General features: G+C 35.0%; 1 protein-coding gene across 9 annotated transcripts in view; it reads left to right on the plus strand.

The window, feature by feature from the left end:
* Positions 1-25,590, plus strand: part of PCDH15 (protocadherin related 15) — a 1,854,109-nt gene that overhangs the window by 1,761,311 nt on the left and 67,208 nt on the right. For all 9 annotated transcript variants that reach the window (XM_054243050.2, XM_054243053.2, XM_054243049.2 and 6 more), the window contains one exon: positions 23,841-24,056. In XM_054243050.2, the coding sequence (XP_054099025.2) occupies positions 23,841-24,056 (216 nt within the window). The remainder of the gene's footprint in view (positions 1-23,840; positions 24,057-25,590) is intronic.

The following is a 25,590-nucleotide window of genomic DNA, read 5'->3' on the forward strand; positions in this document are numbered from 1 at the left end:
CTATTTATTATGCTTTTTTTATGAGCAGAAACTTTTAATACAATGTAATTTATTTTCTTCATGTTGAACAACTTTCGTGTCTTTTATTTAAAGCCATTTGAGTAACACAAAAACATAAAGATATTTTTATGTTTATTTTCAAAAACTTTATTTTTTATGTTTAGATTTATAGTCCATATGGAATTTGTGTGTGTGTGTTTGGAGTGATGTAGGAGGTCAAACCTTATTTTTTTTAATTTCCCATGTGGATATTTAATTGCCCAGCATCATTTTCTAAAGAGATCATTTTTTTTTCTCCATTGTGCTGTATTCTCTCTGTTCTAAGTCAAATGACCATGGATGTAAAAGCTTATCTCTGAATACTTTATTCTTTTTTATTTATCTACTTGTCTTTGCATCAGTCTGCTATCTGAATTACTATAGTTTTATAATACCTGATAGTGTAAGTCTCCTGCTTATTTTTTTGTCTTCTAGATTTGTTGGCTTTTCTGTGCTCATTACCAAATAAGGTTTAGAATCAGCTTATCAATTTCCATCGGTTATATAGTGTTGGAATGTTTATTTCTATCCAGTTGGTCTACAGATCTATTTGGGGAGAATGTCATATATACAGTATTGAGCAGAGGTGAACATATTTTGGTCTATATGTAAATAAACCAGCAAAATCTCTTCTTCTATGAAGAAAAACTGCAGGAGTGGGTTAGATTAGGGGTTGGAGAAAAGGATTAATCGTTTTTTTCTTTTTACTGTGTACTCTCTCTGTCTCTGCCCTCCCCCCCTCCCCCGCCCCACCTCTCCAGACAGAGTCTTGCTCTGTCACCCAGGCTGGAGTGCAATGGTGCAATCTCAGCTCACTGCAACCTCCACCTCCTGGGTTCAAGAAATTTTTCGTCTCAGCCTCTCAAATAACTGGGATTACAGGAGCCTGCCACCATGCCCAGCTAATTTTTAGACTTTTATTAGAGACAGGGTTTTACCATCTTGGCCAGGCTGGTCTTGAACTCCTGACATGGTGATCCACCCACATCGGCCTCCCAAAGTGCTAGGATTATAGGCGTGAGCCACCTCACCTGGACATATTCTCTTATTTCTCACAACCCATGGTGTATGGCACTGCCAAATTAAGGTGTAGATGGCAAGTTATTTTATGACTTTTCTTTTTTTGAAGATCCCATATTGTCTTATTACATATGTTTTATGAGTTTGTATATTACAGTACCCATGAGAGTACTGTAATATACTGTAGGAAATAAAGAAGAAAAGTGAAGCTGGAAAGAGATAATTTTAAAAATGTATATTATATTTCTAAAAATGTTTTAAAAGCTTGAAATTTTAAAAAAGTAAAAAGGTTATTCAACTTTCTGCTAATCTAAGTTATTCTTCATGGAAGATATAGCAAAATAATTCTGACAAAAAGGGAGAAGTTAATATTTTTCTTATTGGTTAGCATAGTTTACTCCATCTAAATATTAGTCTTCTGTTTACTGAATATTTAGGAATTCTCAATATTTAATGCTTGGTAAAAACAATGCCACATAGTATTCTTGTAATTTATAGCAAGAAAGCATGTTTTAGGGAGATGAAATGCTATATTATAGGTGGTAGTAGCTGAGAGGTGGGAATAATTAAATACATTAGATTGGATGTGAAAGAGATTGGTAGGGAGAATGAAAGTCAGTATGAACTAGCATATGTGTATATTTTGGTTCTTGATTTCAGAATCCAGAATCTTGAGTCAGTATAGTATTATTTGGACCTGAAAAAATTGTGTAATCATTACAACATGTCAAAAACAGATTCATAAATCCTTCAAAAACATATGCACAGACGAAGTCCTTGCTGATATTTTATGATATAGGGCATTGATAAAGAGCCCAAACTGGGTTGTAAAAATAAGTTAAAGAGAATGGTTGGCATCTTAGAAAAGACAGGTGGGGGGATTTAGACACTCAGCAGAGAACAAATATTATAGGAAATAATAAACAGTGTGGCTTCCAGATCCAGAAGGCCCTGGCAGTGAGATCTGAACATACTCACTTAGAGATTAAGTAACATTTGAAAAGGGCAAAGCCAGTTGATACTGAAATAACCTCTTTTTAAGGAAGGGGCTCTTTTGGGGATCACTGTTCAGGTTCAGAGCTAAGAGAAGAGTGTAAGATGAGGCTGAGCCTGAAGGTGCCAAAAAAAGGGGGGCATACTGTGGGCCAGAAACAAATAGCAGCTCCTGCTCCAAAACTATAAAGTCATGTTAGGAATTACTACAACAACATTTAAGTCAATGTTGATTAAAGTTTAATCAAATTACGGATATGCTAAATCTGAAGAATGTGAAAAGGTTAATGAACATAATATATAAAGGGAATAAAAATAAGGTTCTGTGTATTTAAATCTAACTCTTTTCCAAAAGCATAATGAGGAAGACAACTGTGACGTTTTATTTAACTGTGCATGGGCTGTGTAACCATGAGTGGGCAGGTTTCTTAATTTCTGTAAGCAAAAGGTCTGCACGGTGATGACAATGCTATATAATGAATTTCATCAATATAAATGAAAATATGCACATAAAGTACTGAGCACAGTTCCTTGCTCTCTGAAATCTCTCAATAGACATTCTCTAGATAGATATTCTCTCAATAGATCTCTCAATATTTATTGTTACCTATGTTACCTGAGTCATTCTTTTTACCAATAAAATAATAGTAATCTCAAAATCAAAATGTTTTGAATTCAGCATGCACAGTGCCTGCAAGTTATTGAAAACACAGTTATATTGAATGTGCAGGTATTTTTCTTTGCCCTTGAAACTGCATACTGGGCCTGTCTTTCTGGAATTCACCTTCAGCATTACTATAGAATGCTAATTTTTCTTCTTAATAATAGAATAAGGAATAATTATAAGAAGCTGAATACAACATAATAGATTCCTCCATTATGTCATGACTAAATGTGTTCTCTTTGAGATACACCTTAGTGTATATTTTCATGAAAATATTCCACTGAGAAATACTCAATATAACTTTTCTAAGTCCTTGTATATTTTAAATGATATAGTTGTTTCTTTCTTTTTTTTTGTTGAAGACAGAGTCTCACTCCATCACCAGGGGTGCCAGGCTGGAGTGCAGTGGCACGACCTCGGCTCACTGCAACCTCCACCTCCTGGGTTCAAGCAATTCTCCTGCCTTAGCCTCCCAAGTAGCTGAGACTACAGGCGCGCCACCACACCCAGCTAGTTGTTCTGTATTTTTAGTAGAGACGGGATTTCACCATGTTGGCCAGGATGGTCTCAATATCTTGACCTCATGATCCGCCCGCCTCAGCCTCCCTAAGTGCTGGGACTATAGTCATGAGCCACCGCACTCGGCGAGTTGTTTCTTTTATATGAATATTGAACAGATTAAAATGTGTGAGGCATATTTATATGTTTTAAGTGAGTAGTAGTAACACCACGTTATAAAGTATTTTTGCATACAATTTTCTTTTTGTCAACAGTTATCTATAGCTTGATATTTTTCTGGGAGTATGGTAAATTTAAGAAAAAAATAAGTAATCTCTGTAGATACACATATGAAGTTTTGAGAAACAAACCCTAACAGTACAGCTGGAAAACCTTCAAACAGTTTTCAAGCAGTATCAGAATCAACTTACCCAGAGAACAAGTTTTATAAGAATATATATATATTTTTAAGAAAAAGCATATTGAAGGGTTTTTTGTTTCTATCATACCAAAGTATATCATAAAATTGAGTGTGATTTTCTTTTAGTAATTAATGTACATCTGCTAAGTGGAAATAAATTTTGAAGTTATCTTAATTAAAGTAGAAAAAAATGGAAAGTCAATGAAATTTATTAAATAGGTTTTCTTTAGAAGGAAGGAACATAATTCAGATAAAAAATAAGCCCAGCTTGGGAAAGACCAGCAAATTAAGACAAGTTTGTGTCTTTTGTAGAGACATGGATGAATCTAGAAACCATCATTCTCAGCAAACTGACACAGGAACAGAAAACCAAACACCACATGTTTTCACTCATAGGCGGGTGATGAACAATGAAAACACTTGGACACAGGGAAGAGAGCAACACTCACTGGGCTAAATTGAGGGTGAAGGGGAGGGGACAGTGGGGGGGCAGGGAGGATGAGAAGGGATAACATGAAGTAGGTAACAAGCGTGGGGGGTGGGGAAGAAGACAGCAAACCCAGCAAACCACCGTATCATGTGTGTACCTATGCAGCAGTCCTGTAGGATACAGGTTGTGCACATGTACCTCAGAGCCCAGAGTACAAAAAAAGAAAAAAAAAAGAATGTTTATAAAGATCCTATAAATACTCCATTGTATATGGTCAAGATTGCCATTTTTCAAAGTAAAAGTATTAATAGAAAGTTCTGAATGGCAGAAAATTTATTTTTCATTATTAAAGAATTAGCTATAAAATTTTGAAAAATGAAGCAGTTCTTTCTCTGGTGTTATTGAATCACAGCATGACATATAATCTTTTCTGGCACCTCCTGAGAGTATTGATGGTATATTATGTTAGTAATCATCATGAAAATTAGGGATAACTAATGAGTACAGAAAAATAATACAATGAGGATATGTATCTCACCTACATTTAAAAGGGTCTGATTAGCATAAAATGCAGTTAAAACATTGAATTCTCTTTCAACATGAAATTTAATGAAGCAGCATCACTAATAAGGATATGAGCAACTCTGTGTGCTGCCAGTGTTTGTCTTCCGCCTTGTCCTGAAAAAGAGGTGTCGAGAGAAAGCTGCTTGTCTTAATGTGATTCCTACTGGACTTAACAGTATCTACACATAAGGAAAAATGTTAGAAATATTAGATTGCATTTTTTTTTTTTTTTGAGACAGAGTTTCACTATTGTTTCCCAGGCTGGAGTGCAATGGCTTGATCTTGGCTCACCGCAACCTCCGCCTCCTGGATTCAGGCAATTCTCCTGCCTCAGCCTCCTGAGTAGCTGGGATTACAGGCACATGCCACCAGGCCCAGCTAATTTTTTTGTATTTTTAGTAGAGACAGGGTTCCACCATGTTGTCACTCGATCTCTTGACCTTGTGATCCACCCACCTCGGCATCCCAAAGTGCTGGGATTACAGGTGTGAGCCACCGCACCCAGCCTAGGTTGCATTTTTTAATGAAAGTTATCTGTTCAGTACAGGCCTTCAGAACCAAGGAACCTGGTAATAATCTTCAGCCCATCACATACTTTTCTCAGTACAATCAGTTTTTTGGCAAACCTGCCTGGGCCTTGGTGTCAAAAACTATCTCTTCTGCTCACCAGCTATATGATTGGGTCATTAATTTAATCTTCCATGGTTTAGAAATGGCATCCATTCTATCTAGAAATGGATTTCATTCTATCAGAAATAAGAAAATTTTATGATACTTTCTTTATAAAGGGTGTAGAGCAGAGCAGGACGAGTCAACTTTCAGATGATTTCTTATATTTCCCAGATTTTCCTCAAATATGGTCTTTTGTTCCTTACTCCTTTTCAGTATGAAAACTCAACCTGTATTTAATCGCCCCAGTAGTTGTCAGTGTCAGCCCTGAAGATTTGGCTGAAAAACAGTTTGGATTAGAGCAAGTTGGCCAAAGCCAAGTAAGTTAAAGACAGGTAGAGCAATGCTTACTTTTGGCCAAACCAAATCAAAACAAATTTTTAAAAAGCAGGCCAGGTGTGGTGGCTCAGGCCTGTAATCCCAGCACTTTGGGAGGCCAAGGGAGGCAGATCACCTGAGGTCAGGAGTTCAAGACCAGCCTGGCCAAGATGGCAAAACCCCATCTCTACTAAAAATACAAAAATTAGCCAGGCATGGTGGCATGTGTCTGTAAGTCTAGCTACTTAGGAGGCTGTGGCAGGACATTTGCTTGAACCCGGAAGGTGGAGGTTGCAGTGGGACGAAATTGTGCCACTGCACTCCAGCCTAGGCAACAGAGGCAGAGTCCATCTCCAAAAAAAAAAAAAGGCAATTGGGCAATTGGTAATTTTAACATTTTACCAAATTATCTCAAAATGGAATTGTAATGTTGACCAACCTCCTTTATAGTAAATTGCTTTGGGGCCAAATCATTTTAGATAAAAATCACTGCAACCTCTGGCTATGAATGCTTCCACAATATTCTCTTCTCAATCTTGATCAGATCCATGTGATTTACCTGTAGTAATTTTTCAGCTAGTTCCCAGTATATTTTGTGAACCACAATTCACATCAAAATATTGCAAGTGTTAAAAATATGTAATATTTTACATAGAGAAAAGTAATCTAGCATACACATTTTAGAAATAGTATGTTTAAGAATATAAATACTCAGTTGTTTGGTTTTTTTAAATGATAAAAATTATGTATGCATAATAAGTAAAATATGTCATCCAGATGTGAACTTCAAGAGATAAATTTTGTTATGTGTACTCAATTTTTCTGTTTGCTCTATTTGCATAAATGTTTTTGGTCATACCCAATTACTTCTGCTGCCTAAGCTAAGAAATTTGTATCAGTGATTATTTTTAATTTTTTTATTTGTATATATTTAAGGGATATGAGTGGATTTGTTACATGGATGTATTGTGCAGTGGTAAATTCCTAATTTTACTGTAACTATCACCCTAACAGTGTATATTGCACCCCTTAGGTAATTTCTCATCCCTCACCATCTCTCAACCTCCCACCTTTCTGAATCTCCAGTGTCTATTATTTCACTCTCTATGTCCAGGTGTACACATCATTTTGCTCCCATTTATAGGTGAGAACATACAGTATTTGAATCTTCCTAACAAATCCTCAAATTTTAGGTAGTGTAACTGCATCCAACAAGACTGTTTCACAGGAATTTTACTGGTGTTGGAGTCATGTCCTTTTAGCAAACTTATTAGTTGGTACTCATAGGCACAAAATGCATCATGTTATAAAATATAAAAATAAATGTATATGTGTGCATATGTGCATATATATATATGTAAGATGTAAATATGTGTGTTTTTACACACACACACACATATATGCATAAACAGAGAGAACTCCAGAATACCATCAATTTAAATGAAGGACATTGAGGATAGACACTGTGTTTCTTGAGTGTTTATATTAACACATTACGATTATATAAATTCAAGGAGACAGATCTTATTGTCTCATGTACAGATAGCACCATTCTAGTCTGTAAATACAGTCTTCTTTACAATTAGTGTCACTATAACAATAGTAAAGGCATTTTGTTTGACAATAATTACTTTAATCATATCCAGTATATTTTGAAAATTATAAATTTATTTTCTATAGTAAAAGGTTTATAAATTAAATTCTATTTGACTTGACATACTCCTTTTATATAAAAGCAGTAAGAAAGGTTGTTCCTTTATTTTTGTAATAAAGCATTGTGTTTGTGTTTGTTAATTTATTAGATAGGCAATAAAACTGTCAGAGAGGATTTACAGAGGATTCAACATTCAGATTTCATTTTTCAGTTGCCCTGCTATTACTTTCCCTTAACTTTCCATAAAATTTAGTAATTAAAAAAATGAGTATACTTCTTTTTTTATTGCATCTTAGGTTTTGGGGTACATGTGCAGAACATGCAAGATAGTTGCATAGATTCACACATGGCAGTGTGTTCTGCTGCCTTCTTCCCCTTCACCCATATTTGGCATTTTTCCCCAGGCTATCCCTCCCCAGCTCCCCCCCACTGCTGTCCCTACCCTATTCCCCCACAATAGACCCCAGTGTGTAGTACTCCCTTCCCTGTGTCCATGTGTTCCCATTTTTCATCACCCACCTATGAGCTAGAATATGCAGTATTTCATTTTCTGTTCTTGTGTCAGTTTGCTGAGAATGATGTTCTCCAGATTCATCCATGTCCCTACAAAGGACATGAACTCATCATTTTTGATTGCTGCATAATATTTCATGGTGTATATGTGCCACATTTTCCCACTCCAGTCTATCGTCGATGGGCATTTGGGTTGGTTCCAGGTCTTTGCTATTGTAAACAGTGCTGCAATGAACATTCGTGTGCATGTGTCCTTATAGTAGAACAATTTATAGTCCTTTGGATATATACCCAGTAATGGGATTGCTGGGTCAAATGGAATTTCTATTTCTAGGGCCTTGAGGAATTACCACACTGTCTTCCACAATGGTTGAACTAATTTACACTCCCACCAGCATTGTAAAAGTGTTCCTTTTTCTCCACATCCTCTCCAGCGTCTGTTGTCTCCAGGTTTTTTAATGATCGCCATTCTAACTGGCGTGAGATGGTATCTCAATGTGGTTTTGATTTGCATCTCTCTAATGACCAGTGATGATGAGCATTTTTTCATATGTTTGTTGGCTTCATGTATGTCTTCTTTTGTAAAGTTTCTGTTCATATCCTTTGCCGATTTTTGAATGGGTTTGTTTTTTTCCTGTAAATCTGTTTGAGTTCTTTGTAGATTCTGGATATCAGCCCTTTGACAGATGGGTAAACTGCAAAAATTTTTTCCCATTCTGTTGGTTGCCGATTCACTCTAGTGACTGTTTCTTTTGCTGTGCAGAAGCTGTGGAGTTTGATTAGGTCCCATTTGTCTATTTTGGCTTTTGTTGCCAATGGTTTTGGTGTTTTGGTCATGAAGTCCTTGCCTACTCCTATGTCCTGAATGGTTTTAGCTAGATTTTCTTCTAGGGTTTTTATGGTGCCAGGTCTTACGTTTAATAAATGGTGTTGGGAAAACGGGCTAGCCATGTGCAGAAAGCAGAAACTGGACCCCTTCCTGACACCTTACACTAAAATTAACTCCAGATGGATTAAAGACTTAAACATAAGACTTCTTATATACTATTCATATTTGAAACCATTTTATAGTAAGTTCAAGCTTGCTTCATGAACCCTGTATTCTTAATTATTAAATTATTTTATCTCTAGGTCAAATGACTTGTACTGTTAGCATATTAAAGTACAAGTAACCCTTCTCTGTTGCAAATTTTGGGCCCATGAATTGAATCTTTAGCCATGTAATTTAAAAATAAATGTTTATTATAAATTGTGAAGTCTTCATTATATGCAATATGCATAACACCTATTTTATTTGCATTTCTAAATATTCCAGTTGTTTCTCAGTAAAATTTTTTAAAATTACAACTTGATATGGAACTCTGCATTGGATTACAAAATATTTGTTTTACATGAACCAGATTTAAAATGAATGAGAAAGTACAAATACAAAATGTAGAAATTATAAAGAGGACTTATCAGCTTATCATGAAGCAAATTATAAGTGTAAACTATAAAGCTATGGCCAGGTGCAGTGGCTCACGCCTGTAATATCAGCACTTTTGGGGCCAAGGCAGGTGGAACACATGAGGCCAGGAGTTAAAGACCAGCCTGGCCAACATGGCGAAAGAAACCTCATCTCTACTAAAATTAAAAAATTAACCAAGTGTGATGGTGCATGCCCCTAGTCTCAGATACTTGGGAGGATGAGGTACATAGACATATTAACAGAAGAAAACACGTGTAATTTGAGCTTTCTATTGGAGAGAAAAAAATAGTTTGAATGTTGATTTTGAATCACAAAATGCTATTAATTTTCACCTAAATTACCTATACTTAAACTGTTTAAGAATGGTATATCTTTTACAATAATTCTGTAGGTATACATCCTAAATCCTTCAACATTCAAAGCAAATTGAATAACATACTTGTTATTTTAAACTTCCTGATTATTCCTCAGTTACATTAGGTTTAATCAATCCAAACCAAATGTAGCTACTGCTTCTTGTCTCCCACCCTCCTGATAAGCATCTTATTAGAGCTGTATTATAATAAATATTTTCTATTTAAATACTTTTGCTTTGATATCAAAAAAATTATATAGCATTCAACAAAGAGACATGATTAACTTTACTTTCCTCATGGCAGACTGATTCCTTTAAGATTTTCTAATTATATTCTACATGCGAGGCACTGGCCATGAGACTTATGAGATCCAAGGATGAATCAGAAAATAGATCTGGCTGGGCGTGGTGGCTCAAGCCTGTAATCCCAGCACTTTGGGAGGCTGAGGTGGGTGGATCACAAGGTCAGGAGATCGAGACCATCCTGGTCAACATGGTGAAACCCCGTCTCTACTAAAAATACAAAAAATTAGCTGGGCATGGTGGCGCGTGCCTGTAATCCCAGCTACTCAGGAGGCTGAGGAAGGAGAATTGCCTGAACCCAGGAGGCGAAGGTTGTGGTGAGCCAAGATCATGCCATTGCACTCCAGCCTGGACAACAACAGTGAAACTCCATCTCAAAAAAAAAAAAAAAAAAAAATAGTTCTGCTTCCAAAGAAATGATAGGTAGTGACACAAGACAGAAAGTGAGAGATGTCTTTACGTGTACAAAAGTTATTTAAAAAAAAAAAAGAACAAATAGAAGAGATCAGGAGGATAGCTACAAAGTATTCAAAGATCTCAATGGTAAATGCAATAGTAAAATAACAGCTAATCTTGATTTAAGTTTACTTTGTACTAGGTACTGCATTATACACCTGAGTGAATATTCACAGCCAACTTGCTCAGCATGTCCTGTTATCCTCACTTGCCCAAGCTCATATATGTAATAAGTGGTAGAACTAAACTCACATCTGTCAATTCCAATTATTGATGTGATTCTAACCATTGAGGTAGTCTTCTGTCAATTCTATCCATTGTTGTGACAGTCTTCTACAGGCGTTTAAGCCAAATATGATTAGACCACTGACTGCATGTGGTACCACAGTGCAAAGTGTGAACTGAAACAAATTTGATGTATAAAGGAGACAGAAAAATTAAAATGTCATAGTAAATGCTGTTGTGCTTATATATACACACTCACATTTATATAACATATTAATTCAAACATGTAAGTAGAAGCAGCACTCCCTAGAAGAGATAAGAATGCCTTCAGAAAATGGGTCATTTAAGGTGAGGTTTGATTGCTTTATTTAGTAAAATATATACACACACACACACACACACACACACACATTTTTTTTCAATGTTAGAGTGTGTGTGTGTGTGTGTGTGTGTGTGTGTGTATGCCATAGTATAGCCCAGAAGCAAACATCATTTGGCCTAGCAGACAAAAGATATTTTATTTAAGGTAGAGGAAACAATGTATACAAAGGCTTAGAAACCTGAAAGAACAGATTCTTCAGAAAAAAAAAAAGGGTAACGTGGTTCTGGGAAATTTAGAAAGAATAAATGTAAAGCAAAAAGTTGGAATGGTGAACTGTAATCATATTGAGAATATTTAAAAGATGTGGTTTAACATTCATCTCTGTCAAGTGGGAGCTACTAGTAATTTTTTTTTAATTTTTTATTGCATTTTAGGTTTGGGGGTACATGTGCAGAACATGCAAGACAGTTGCATAGGAACACACATGGCAGTGTGTTCTGCTTCTTTTCTCCCCTTCACCCACATTTGGCATTTCTCCCCAGGCTATCCCTCCCCACCTCCCCCTCCCGCTAGCCCTCCCCTTTTCACCCCAATAGACCCCAGTGTTTAGTACTCCCCTCCCTGTGTCCATGTGTTCTCATTTTTCATCACCCGCCTATGAGTGAGAATATGTGGTGTTTCATTTTCTGTTCTTGTGTCAGTTTGCTGAGAATGATGTTCTCCAGATTCATCCATGTCCCTACAAACGACACAAACTCATCGTTTCTGATTGTTGCATAATATTCCATGGTGTATATGTGCCACATTTTCCCAATCCAGTCTATCATCGATGGGCATTTTGGTTGATTCCAGGTCTTTGCTATTGTAAACAGTGCTGCAATGAACATTTGTGTGCATGTGTCCTTATAGTAGAACGATTTATGGTCCTTTGAATATATACCCAGTAATGGGATTGCTGGGTCAAATGGAATTTCTATTTCTAAGGCCTTGAGGAATCGCCACACTGTCTTCCACAATGGTTGAACTAATTTACACTCCCACCAACAGTGTAAAAGTGTTCCTTTTTCTCCGCATCCTCTCCAGCGTCTGTTGTCTCCAGATTTTTTAATGATCGCCATTCTAACTGGCGTGAGATGGTATCTCAATGTGGTTTTGATTTGCATCTCTCTGATGACCAGTGATCATGAGCATTTTTTTCATATGTTTGTTGACCTCTTGTATGTCTTCTTTCGTAAAGTGTCTGTTCATATACTTTGCCCATTTTTGAATGGGTTTGTTTATTTTTTTCCTGTAAATCTGTTTGAGTTCTTTGTAAATTCTGGATATCAGCCCTTTGTCAGATGGGTATACTGCAAAAATTTTTTTCCATTCTGTTGGTTGCCGATTCACTCTAGTGATTGTTTCTTTTGCCGTGCAGAAGCTGTGGAGTTTGATTAGGTCCCATTTGTCTATTTTGGCTTTTGTTGCCAATGCTTTTGGTGTTTTGTTCATGAAGTCCTTGCCTACTCCTATGTCTTGGATGGTTTTGCCTAGATTTTCCTCTAGGGTTTTTATGGTGCCAGGTCTTATGTTTAAGTCTTTAATCCATCTGGAGTTAATTTTGGTGTAAGGTGTCAGGAAGGGGTCCAGTTTCTGCTTTCTGCACATGGCTAGCCAGTTTTCCCAACACCATTTGTTGAACAGGGAATCCTTTCCCCATTGCTTGTTTTTGTTGGGTTTATCAAAGACTGTATGGTTGTAGATATGTTGTGTTGCCTCCGCCGATGCCTCTGTTCTGTTCCATTGGTCTATATATCTGTTTTGGTACCAGTACCATGCTGTTTTGATTACTGTAGCCTTGTAGTATAGTTTGAAATCCGGTAGTGTGATGCCCCCCGCTGTGCTCTTTTTGCTTAGAATTGACTTGGTTATGTGGGTTCTCTTTTGGTTCCATATGAAGTTCATGGTGGTTTTTTCCAGTTCTGTGAAGAAAGTCAGTGGTAGCTTGATGGGTATAGCATTGATTCTGTAAATTACTTTGGGCAGTATAGCCATTTTTATGATATTAATTCTTCCTAACCATGAACATGGAATGTTTCTCCATCTGTTTGTGTCCTCTCTTATTTCGTTGAGCAGTGGTTTGTAGTTTTCCTTGAAGAGGTCCCTTACATTCCTTGTGAGTTGTATTTCAAGGTATTTTATTCTTTTTGTAGCAATTGTGAATGGCAGTTCATTCTTTATTTGGCTTTCTTTAAGTCTGTTATTGGTGTAGAGGAAGGCTTGTGATTTTTGCACATTGATTTTATATCCTGAGACTTTGCTGAAGTTGCTTATCAGTTTCAGGAGTTTTTGGGCTGAGGTGATGGGGTCTTCTAGTAATTTTTAAGCTATTACTAGAGGTAACAGTGAGATCTGATGAGAGCCTGAAATTGGTCAGTGTAAACTTGGCCTAAAGTGTTATACAGAACTGAAAAATATTGTGTAGGTAGAAATCAGAATGCTTGCTGATGGCCTAGAAGTAGGGAGGAGCCAGGAAGTGAGATTAAACCAGTGGAGAGATGCTGAAATTTTTAGTACAGTTCAATTCATAGATGGTGATGCCCTTCCTACAGAAGGAGGAACACATATGGTAGTCAGAAGAGGTATAGCAGTGTGGGAGCCAAGAAGCAGCAACTGAATTTGGTTTGGATTGATTGAACCTAATGTACCTAAGGAAAAATCAAGAAGTTCAAAAATAACAAGCATGTTATTTTATTTGATTTGAATGCTGAAGGAATAAGGATGTATAATTACAGAATTATTGTAAAAGGTATGACATTCTTAAGCAGTTTAAGAGTATGTATTCTTGGGAAAAATTAATAACATTTTGTGATTCAAAACCAGTGTTCAAATTAGTGTTTCCTCTCAAGTAAAGAGCACAATTATACGTCTGTTTTCTTTGTTAATATGTCTATATAATAGAGCACAATTTGGTTCTTGTTCACATGGTTGAAAAGTTATATGAGAGTTTATTTTAAAGCATCTTTGGGGGAGTTTTAATCATTTTATTATTAGCAATAATGAGGAAAATGGCAAAACCATTTGTAGGGTAACATTTATTTTACAAAAGATTTTAAAAGAAAGGAAAATAAAAATAAAAAAGGAAACTTCAATTACAACATAAATGCAGGGACCTGCTTGTTTTGTCTCCTCACGCCTTCTATAATTCAGAATTTAGTATATACTTTTTCAAAATAATAAAAGGAACATTTGGCCTTTCTTTAGTTTCTTTAATTTTCTACATAGATGTTATCCTGTAATTTTTTGCACCATGATTTAAATTAATAGTAAATTTTGACAAATTCTAACAAAAACCCAGCCCTGTAAGGGTCTTTGTAATTCAGACTATGATGGTATGTCTCTATTATTATTACGCTGGCATGCCTCCATTATTACATTGCTGTTTCCACACTGAGTTGTATTTTACTCTTTAGAATCTCTCAGAATTATATTGGATTTTTACTTTACAAAAAGTAAATAGGTATGTTGAACTTAGAAATTATTAATATTACATTGTAGTCATTGTTTGACATTCTTATGCAAAATCAAACACTGAACTTTTGTATTTAAAATGTTTCTTTCCTTTTTCTCTCCTTTTTATTTTTTTGTAAAAGTTTTGAATAGCCTGATCAATAGATCAATCTACCTGTCATTTTTTAATTCATATTTTATCATGTACTGGGTATATTGACTTTAAGGATTTTGAAATAAAGCTTTCTGTCTAGTTCCTAAAAATACAAGAGTCAAGTTAAAGTGGTTCTAACCTGCCAAAGCTCTGGATTTTTTTTGCCCTTTGTGAACACAACTTGACATAATGACCTTGGAAATGTGAGATTTGAGTATTTTTATCTAGCAATTCTAGAACTCTTTCACTCTATTTCAGGAAAAATGAGCCTTCAAAACTGTTAAATGTTAAAATATGTCTAATTGAGAAGTTAAAGTTCACATTACTGAACTTTAATGGGTTTGAAAGTTCCTAGGACATCACTAATTATTTCACTAATATTTCTGCATCCATGGTATTCATTTAGGCAGCAGAGGGGAACAGTTATTTAGGCTATTAGAAAATTAATGGTCTCCCCTACTCCCCTGTATGTTAGAGGCAATTATAGGGTGATTTTCTTTTAATGTTGTACACCTGTATGCATTAAAATTTTGAGATGAAGTCTTAGAAATGGGTAAGTGGTTGCCTGAATCTAAGCTTTCATTTAAAATATAATTATAGCAAGTATAATTATAGTACTCATTTCTGACTTTTATTCTTTTAAAACAACTCTAGACATAACTTTTTCTGATTTTGTTCACTAAGGGAAACTCATAAAAGTCAGTGAATCAAATCTTCCAGAGTCACCTCTTTCAGATATTAATGACTTTGTTGTAAACTCAGCATAAATGTTTGATTATAAGAAGCTTGTGGAGAAAGTAATATAGTATTAATTCTTTAGGAATTGTATTCATTTAGAGTTTCCATGGTGAGTCAGTTTTAATTTTTAGGCATTAATTTGACGTAACTTGTATTATAGAATAGATTTATAAATTATATAAGCCTTTACAAAAATATCTCTATGAATTTTCCCAAAATATTAAGAAAACAATACTTATTATAATTACAGAATGTTGTTCTGTAGTTTCTATATGATACGTGGGTACTAGGCATGAGCTGTTACCCTTTTTGCTGCTTATTCAGTTTTTTAATATCTGTGGATAACAATCTATTATCAGTTCTGGGAAATTCTGTTCTGTTCTCTCTTCCTCTCTTCCTGAAACTCTGATTAGATGTTAGCCAAATTTTCATTCTAAACTCCATGTCTCAAACTTTTTTTATTTTTTTCAGAATTTTTATCTTTGTAGCTCTGCAAAACATTCTGGGTCATTTCCTTTGCCTCATCATTTCATTTACTTATTCCCTGGTTAGCTGTGCTTAACCTGCTGACAATCCCATCTTGGGGTATTTCATTTTAATTTTTTTTATTTCTAAAAGATACTTTTTATTTCTCTTCAACGAGTCTCATTTTTTATTCCATATTTAAAGTTCTTTATGATTGAAACATATTAAACATATCTGCTTTCTATTTAGTGTCTACTAATTCAAGTATTATAGTCTGTTATGAATTTAATTTTTTATCTCAAAGAACATTTTTATGATTGTTTCTTTATTTGATCATTATTTTATTCTAACTTTTCATCTTTCTTGGACCTTTATATGTTAGAACTGTTTTAGGCATGGCTTGGACGTGGGTTTTTGAAAAAGTACTTGCTTCTCTCAGGAGTCTAGGCCATTGTCAGTCATAGATGATTTTTCTTAAATTCTCAGGTTGTGGTTTGTCTGTTCATTCAGGTAGAGTTCAGGACTATTAGACTTTACCAACCCAGAATATCATGATTTCTCCTTGAATTGGGAAACTAGTAGCCTGCAAAAAGGGGCTGCAAACTAAAATGAGGCCCTGTATTTGGTCCTAGATTCTCAAATAAGTTTTTGCTTCAGTGCTTTTAATAGCAAAGTTCAAGTTGGCATTTTTATTTGCAGTATGGGGTGATAGTAGCAGTGGTAGCAGGGGAAAAAATAAATTTCTCCTTTACTCTTTTTTTTTTTTTTTTTTTTTTTTTGAGATGGAGTTTCACTCTTGTTACCCAGGCTGGAGTGCAATGGCGCGATCTTGGCTCACCGCAATCTCCGCCTCCTGGGTTCAGGCAATTCTCCTGCCTCATCCTCCTGAGTAGCTGGGATTACAGGCACGCACCACCGTGCCCAGCTAATTTTTTGTAATTTTAGTAAAGACGGGGTTTCACCATGTTGACCAAGATGGTCTCGATCTGTTGACCTCGTGATCCACCCGCCTCGGCCTCCCAAAGTGCTGGGATTACAGGCTTGAGCCACCGCGCCCAGCATCTCCTTTACTCTTATGGTGAGAATTTAACTTTCTGGGGAGGGGAATCTTAATAGACTCACTTCCATGAGTAGGCGTGAGGCCTTGCCTCCTATTCTCTGAGCCACGGAACACAAGAGAAGTTAAATTTTAAGTTTACCCAAGTCAGAAAAAAAAAATCTGAATGAATGCCACCACCAGTACTATGATTTTTGTATTCTTACCTTTACTTGTCCATTCAGACTTCTGCAACAGAATACTTGGAAGCTTATATACAAGACAAATTTATTTCTCATAGTTCTGGAGGCGGGGAAGCCCCAGATCAAGGTGCCAGCAGATTGTTTAGTGAGGCCTTCCTCGTTTATGGATGGCTGATTTCTACTGTGTCCTCTCGTGGCAGAACGGTACAAAGAAAGTCTCTGGGGCCTCTTTAAAAAGGAAGCAATCCCTTTCATGAGGGCTCTGCCATCATGTCCTAACTGCTTGGCAAAGGCCAGACCTTCAAATGACATCGCATTGGCTATTACATTTCAACGTATAAATTTGGTGACACATAATCAGTCTATAGCACCTTGTTTGTAACTGGCATATCTTGATGCATCTAGGAAGATTTCATAGACTATTTCACCCAACATTTGGATTTTATTTGTAAACTGCAATTTTATCCCTGATACTTAGTCTGACACGTGGAATATAGTGGTTTTAATGTGAGACCTACACCACTGTGCTATCAACCATATGTGTGATTATGAGCAAGTTACTAATCTCTCTGTGCCTCCATTTCTTGGCCTCTAAAATAATAATGGAGCCTACTCAATAAAAAGGATGTCATGAGATAATGTAGCAATATACATATTTACATAGCACCTGGCAAATTGTAGGCATACAATAAATATTAGCAAACAGCAGAAGCAGCAACAGCATTATGCAAATGGCATAAATGGACTTGGTAATTTAAAGAAAACCAGACTGGTTGTTGATCTGCAATGGAGTCCAGCCTCAGTCACTCATTTTAGTGAATTAAATGGTGTGGTAGGTTCAGAGATCTGGCTGCAGTTAAGGCATGATTATAAAGTAAGGAGTTATACATGGTGATTCTATAGTCATTTTCTGAGGAACTTAACTGTAAAAAATAGGTATAGAAGTTTAGGGGCTAGTGTTGCAAATGTGGACTGAGTAAAAGAAAAGTTTCATTTCATTTTAATGAGAGGTACATAACGTGTTTTATAGTCTGTAGAGGAGAAGGTGAAAAGGACAGAGATAAATAGAACCAATGAAGCATTAAATGCAGAAGGGATGGGAGTGATTCAGATCAAGGTATTAGTGCCTTCAGTCAGAGAGACATGTCAGCTGCTTCTCTGAGATTTGAAGAAAGTAGTAAAAGTAAGTACAGATATAGGTACTTTGTTAGTTATTTGATGAAAAGTTGAGAGATCTCTCACTTGATATCCTCAAATTTTATGTGAACTAGAGCTTCCTTATCTCTGGAAAAGACTGAAAGAATCTGTGAACTAAAGAAAAAGGTGAACTTCTGGAGTGAGACAGAACTTACTATATATACAAGGATTTCCTAAATAGACCAATGGCACAGTTGAACTCAGAGATTCAGACACTAGTCTGACTGATTATTTAATTTCTCTCAGCCCTCTTCAGTCACCAGGGGTAAGCTGATGATTAGTTTGGTCCAAGAGGAGAAAGGTCCAGATGTTGTGGAAGGAGAGAGAAATGAGAACAATGTGATCAACTCTGACTTCTATGATAAAGCAGGAAGGGACATAAACCCTGAAGTAAAGGGAGCAAAAGGCAGTTTGCAGAACTGAAAATTCACTGATATCAAAGAAGAGGTTTTAACTAAGTATGATGATGAAAGTTGTGGTCAGAATTTAGACATGGAAATTTAATATACAAATTAAGTGTGGAGTGTTTCTTCAGGAGGAATATCTCCCTAATGCAAAAGACTTAACTGTGACTGTAGGATTAAATCGATGCAGTGAGGCCATTCAAAGACCGATGAAAGTTATTCATGCCTAATAATTTGAAGATAAGTTGCTGGATGTGTCATCCCAATGAACACTGAAATTTGAAAGGAAGAAGGAAGTTAAAGTAGAAGGGGTGGACTGAGAGCGAGATACCAACATCCTCATATGTTCAGCAACAAGGAGGAGTAGAGGGTATACTGGACAAAAGAGCATGGATTCCAAGTGAGGAAAAGGTTTTGTAAAATTGCTTCAAAAATGAACTGGAGGAATAAAGGAGAGCTGGAAAAGAAAATTAAGGAAAATAGAGTTATAAGAGCAAAGTGCTTGCATCTTGAGTTCTGTAAGAGAAAAATGATTAATGCATTATTTTGCTAAGGGAGTTATAATTGTGTGATAATATGTCTGAAGTCATAAGGGTCTAAATTGAATTCATAAATTTACATATTCATGGATAATCATAATATGGAAACATGTTAAACCTTCTGAATTACCATTATAAGAATTAAGATAACTATAATAGTTACACTGGACTTGGCCATATTTATATATATGTATGGATATATATAAATAAGTATATATATATATGTATACACACATATGTAAGAATATATATGCAATTTTAAAAGACTATTTTGGAGTATCCTTGTTCTCATTTTAAGAATAAAGAAACCTGAAAATCTGAGTTATTAATTTTTCAAAGTCACACCTGACATTGGAGTGCATCTCACTCTAAAACATAATACAAAAAACAAAGAGCCAAAAAATAAGTTTAAAATTATGAAAAACCAAATACATACAGTATACTCTGTGCTGAAACTCTCACTTACTTTTCACATTTTGACCCAGATATGAAACCGTGCTCAGAATTTTATTATTGGTATCTCTGGTGTGACTCAGTGTGGATTTAAATATATCTTATCTTGTAATTAATTTTATAGAAAGAGCATGTGGGTGTTATCTATGTATGATGGTATTGCCTATGCTCCACATCAATCACAGCCACATCTTATAGGATAGATCTGGGTTTTAAAATATGTATTTGTTGTAAAGTGAGTAGTCTAAAAATTAAAAATCCCTTCTATTGCTCTTACGTATGGCACCCATTGGAATGACTGGCATCATTCACTGTTTAAATTACTAGTATTCAACTGAACATACTTAGGGAGAGGGGAGATTTGAAAAAATATGCTAATGATCCTGGCAACTAGCCTTGATGAACATCTCCTGAAATAAGTTCTCTAAGATCCCAAAGACTACCATATTCATTGAAATAAATAAAAATTAGAGTCCTTACTCTGTAACATATGTAGACAATAGGGTTTTACATATATCTTTAAATTCTAGGAAACAAGATTTTTTAAGAAACTTTTATCTCTTTCTTGACTATATTCTGCAAATATTGAGGCATTTATATAAAAAAATCACAAAAGAAAATAGTTACTTCTGAGTTAAATTGTCTAGTTCCACATCAAAACTTTTGCATTAAATGATAATTTGTTTCAGGAAAGGCACATTTAACAAAGCACTTTAAACTTTTAATATGGAATATGACTATTTCTTAGTTATCATAATTTAATGAATTGGGAATATTGCAAAGTGAAAGTACCTATTTACAGAAATTGGAAGTTAATCAGTAAGAACCGTGCAAAGTATCTTAATATACCAAGCAATCACTGATTTTATGGTAACCATCTTTTCTTTTTCGAATATGATTGTGTTGTTACGCAGTATTTATTTTAAATTATAAATGCTTAGAATCTTATAACACAAAATTGAATGAAAGAAATTAGACAAAAAAGCAGAACATATTTTATGATTCATCAGTGTAAATAAAGTTTAAAAAACAGGCATAAGTAGGCCAGGTGTGGTGGCTCATGCCTGTAATCCCAGCACTTTGGGAGGCTGATGCAAGGTCAGGAATTTGAGACCAGCCTGGCCAAATAGTGAAACCCCATCTCTATTAAAAATACAAAAAATTAGCTGGGCATGGGTGGGCACCTGTAATCCCAGCTACTCAGGAGGCTGTGGCAGGATAACTTCCTGAACCTGGGAGATAGAGGTTGCAGTGAGCCGAGTTCATGCCATTGCACTCCAGCCCAGGTGACAGTGTGAGATTCCATCCAAAATAAAAAAAAATAAGCATAACTAATCAGTGTTAGATTAGGAAAGTAATTTTCCTGGAAAAGGTCTCAGATTGTAATTCCAAGTAGATGAAGTGCATTCTGGAATGTGGGGTTTTTTTTTTTCAAGAGAGCTTCAAGAGATGCAACTATGTTGTTCAGGCTGGTCTCAAGCTCTTGGGGTCAGGTGATCCTCAAGCCTTGGCCTCCCAAAGTGCTGGGATTACAGGTTTGAGCCACCATGCCTGGCTTTTTTTGTTTCTTCATGCAAATGCTGGTCATGTGGATGTGTGTATTTTGCAAAATTCTATTGAGCTTTATATTTATAATTTGTACACTTCTTTGCATGTTTGTTATTCCTTAAGTTTACATTAATAGTAAAAAGTTTGTTTCAGAAAAATTTCTATGTTAATAAGAAGTTAGAAAGTAATATGTAACCAAATCTGACTAATTTGACAATAGTTCCAAATTCTTCATTCTGTATGGAAGAAATGTCTTGGATACCTTCATTCAGACTTTGACTTATTTTAGTTGGGAATATGCTTTTTCTTTTGTATGTCATCCTTTGTTAAATGATTATAAACCTGTGGTTGAAACTTAAAGTACAAAAAAATTTGATACTATTTTTCTTTCTTTCTTCTTTTTCTTTTACCTTTAAGTGAGAATGTGACCTAACATTGGTATCTAATTACCATTACTCAAATACCAAAACTGAGTGCTGCCATGCTCTAAGGCATATAAACTATTTAAAAGATTAGCTGGTAGTTTGAGCTTGTCCTCTTCTGAAGATAATTTTAGGCTGGGCACAGTGGCTCGTGTCTGTAATCCCAGCACTTTGGTAGGCAAAGGTGGGAGGATTGCTTGATTCCAGGAGTTCGAAACCAGCCTGGGCAACATAGCAAGACCCTGTGTCTACAAAAAATTAGCCAAGCATGGTGGAGTGCCTATAGTCCCAGCTACTTGGAGGCTAAAATAAGAGGATGGCCTGAACCCAGCAGACTAAGGTTCAGTGAGCCGAGTTTATGCCACTGCACTCCAGCCTGGGTGACAGAGTAAGACCCTGTCTCAAAAAAAAAAAAAAAAGAATATTAACTCCCTAGAAAATTCATGAAATACCTGATCCTGAAGTGAAATTATCTGGGTTGTTTAGTTTAAATTACTTTTTCTAACAAGTAGCTGTGATTATCTGGAAATGTTTTAAACGTTTCAGAATATATATAAAATTTGAAGCTAAATCAAGTTCATGATGTATCTGAATACACATTTGCAATTATTTACTATTTTCATCATTTGTTTCTCAACTTTACCACTGATTATGTAATCTTTCACTATGTAACTTAAAGTAAAATGAGATTAAATTGAAATTTCAATGTTTTAGTCACTTCAACCTCTTTTCAGCTATTCATTTGTCATATTTGGCTAGTACCTACTGACAAAGCTGATTAAGAACATTTCTGTATTTCAGAAAGTTTTATTGGACAGCACTAATTTATTTAATTAAAACAATGTATTTCTCAGAGTTTTTTTATTGTTAGATAAGACTATTTTGTACAATTCTTAGCAATTCTTAGAAATGGCAGGTCATAAACGCATACTCATACTTAATAGCATAGATACAATTAAGAATAATCAGATAATAAAATAATTATTTTTATAATAAATAAATATATATAATTTACATGAATAAGGTATATATAGCCTTTTATCAAGTCTCTAAACCTCTCCTATCCACCATTTCTTTTCAAAGTATTTGATTATGAAATAATGCTGAAATTGACATTCTCAAAAATTTCCCTAATTAGACATCATAAAGCCAGCCTAATTTATGATTCTCATAGCTGTACTTAAAAACAAATGAAAAACAATCTAAACAATTTGTTAGTCATTTTTAATTCTAAATTGCAGGAAACTTTAATATGTGTATCATAAATACCTATCACCAGGAACAAATCTGCTTAATCAAGATACAGGATGATTAAAAAGGAAGTTGGATAGAATTCTAACTCTCTAATTATGTTAGGGCATTAATTAATTAGGATCTTTTTATGCATCTCTAAATTTGTTATAACTCTGAACTTTATTTCATTTGAGATATTTTACTGCATTCTTTTATATTTATCCCCTTTAGGCTATATGCTAGATCAAAAATACAATCACATTATATAGCTATTACAGCAAGACAGACATTAGGTAAACAACCAGTCTCATCCTTCAACCAATTTGGATCAACACAGAGTTAAACTAAACAAACATGTAAACCAAAAATCTTGATTCATTGACCCTGTGTTTGTCTATGTCTTCTTTAAAAAATAAGTCTATTTTTAAACTGACAAATAATAATAGGACTTACTTATTGGGTACATAGATATTTCTATATGTATAATGCATAGAAATCAAATCAGGGTAATTAGCACATCATCTCAAACAGCACTTCTTTGTGTTGGGAAAATTCAATAGCCTTCTTCTAGCTATTTAGAACAATGTTATTATTAATTATAGTTATTCTACAGTGGTATAGTCTAGGACATTATGTTACATGAAATAGGCCAAGAACAGAAAGTTAACCACCACATGTTCTTACTCATATGTGGAATGTGAAAGAAAGATGATCTCATAAAAATATAGAATACGAGATACTGGAGGGTGGAAAGGGTCAAAGGAAAGGAGGGATAAGGAGAAACCTATTGAAGGATACAAAATTATACCTATGTCTTTTTTATTCACAATTCAGTAGTTACTATCATTCTAATAACCATTCAAAACTGTGGACACAGAGTCTATTAATCTACATAACTATATCCAAAAAATAGAGATTTTGGAGGGCTTTATTGTATTATTACATAAGAAACATCATTCTTAAAAACAAAAATAAGCCATTTCGTAAAGGTTATTTTTTTCCTGCTTAATTATAATCTCTTTTTTTTTTTTTTTTTTCTATTCCTAGGCTACTGATAAAGATACTGGCAATTATAGTGTCATGGCATACAGACTCATAATACCACCAATTAAAGAGGGAAAAGAAGGATTTGTAGTGGAAACATACACAGGGCTTATCAAAACTGCGATGCTCTTTCATAATATGAGGAGATCCTACTTCAAGTTTCAAGTTATTGCAACTGACAACTATGGGAAAGGACTAAGCGGCAAAGCCGATGTACTTGTAAGTAGATAAAACTTTGGGAAATGGAAGTGGCTGTAATACTAGCCAGGGGTCACTGTTTTCAGCTTCTGGAACTTCTAAGATTAATTTAAAACAGGTTTTCAAAAATGTAAATATTACTAATTTTCAACCAGATTGTTAGTCACTATAGTTTAGGAATATGTAAATATGTGATTCATGTATATATACTTTATGGGTATTTTTCTTGACCTTTGAGGAATACATTATAGTATTTGGAAAAATATGATTGTAACAACAATGATCTAAGCATTGGATTTCTATTTGGTCTGCAAATCTCATTTATAATATAGTGTTGCTACATCAAATTTTAAAATGCTTCCCAGAGTTGTAGTATGAAAATTAAACTATGAAATTATTTGTTTAAATTATTTTCAGCATTTTGTAATTGAGAAAATAAAGAAAATGTTTGGGGGCAAATTTGGTTCCAATAATATTGATTTCTTTGTTCTATCAAAATCCCCAGTGATGACATTTATTAGCCTTGACAAAAGATATATTTGGCTTTAGTCAATGGTATCGCTGTTCTTTTTCACTTAGGCTGGGCAGAAGTTCAATGATAGATCATTTCAAAAAGAAGTTTGATATGAACTCTTATTGAAAATATTTAACACCAGTGTATATATCCTGTGGACTCTTTACCAACTTGAAAGCATTGGTTATTTGGATTTTTGTCTGATGAATCTAATACAAAGTGTATTTATTGGAAATCTTTGTCACATAAAGACAGATCAAGAATAAGTTGTCTTTTGTTCTTTACATCATAAATTTTCATTTTTCACAGTTCTCATTTAGTTCCCTGGACAAGCTTAAAAGTCATATACAAGCAGACATCAGTGATCAAATATTTTTCTTCTTAGATAATGGTGAAGAGCAATCACTATGATTGTGACCAAAACAGTCCTCCAGGAGCTAACAGCAAAGCTGCAACAGAGTCAATGAAGACAACTCTAAGCCAGGAAGCTTTTGACATAAGAGATACAAAGTTTGGCATAAATTTTTGACCAAATTAAGATCTGTAAACCTTATAGAACATAATGTTATTCTTTGTTCTGTTATTTAAGATATGCACCTTCTGGTCTAAAAGCTAAACAGTAAGGCCGGGCGAGGTGGCTCATGCTTGTAATCCCAGCACTTTGGGAGGTCAAGGTGGGCAGATCACTTGAGGTCAAGAGTTTGAGACCATCCTGGCCAACATGGTAAAACTCTGTCTCTACTAAAAATAAAAAAATGTAACCAGCTGTGGTGGCACGCGCCTGTAATCCCAGCTACTTGGGAGACTGAGGCAGGATAATCGCTTGAACCTGGTAAGCGGATGTTGCAGTGAGCCGAGATTAAGCCACTGCTCACCAGCCTGGGTGATAGACAGAGACTCTGTCTCAAAAAATATAAAATAAAAACTAAACAATAGAATCACTACTCTAATTAAAATACAATAAAAATCAACCCACACAAAAGTTAAATATATATAATCTTTATGTAATATGATTTTAATGCATAATCCTTATATCAAATC

The sequence above is a fragment of the Callithrix jacchus genome, chromosome 12, assembly GCF_049354715.1.
Source record: "Callithrix jacchus isolate 240 chromosome 12, calJac240_pri, whole genome shotgun sequence".
Classification (NCBI taxonomy): domain Eukaryota; kingdom Metazoa; phylum Chordata; class Mammalia; order Primates; family Cebidae; genus Callithrix; species Callithrix jacchus.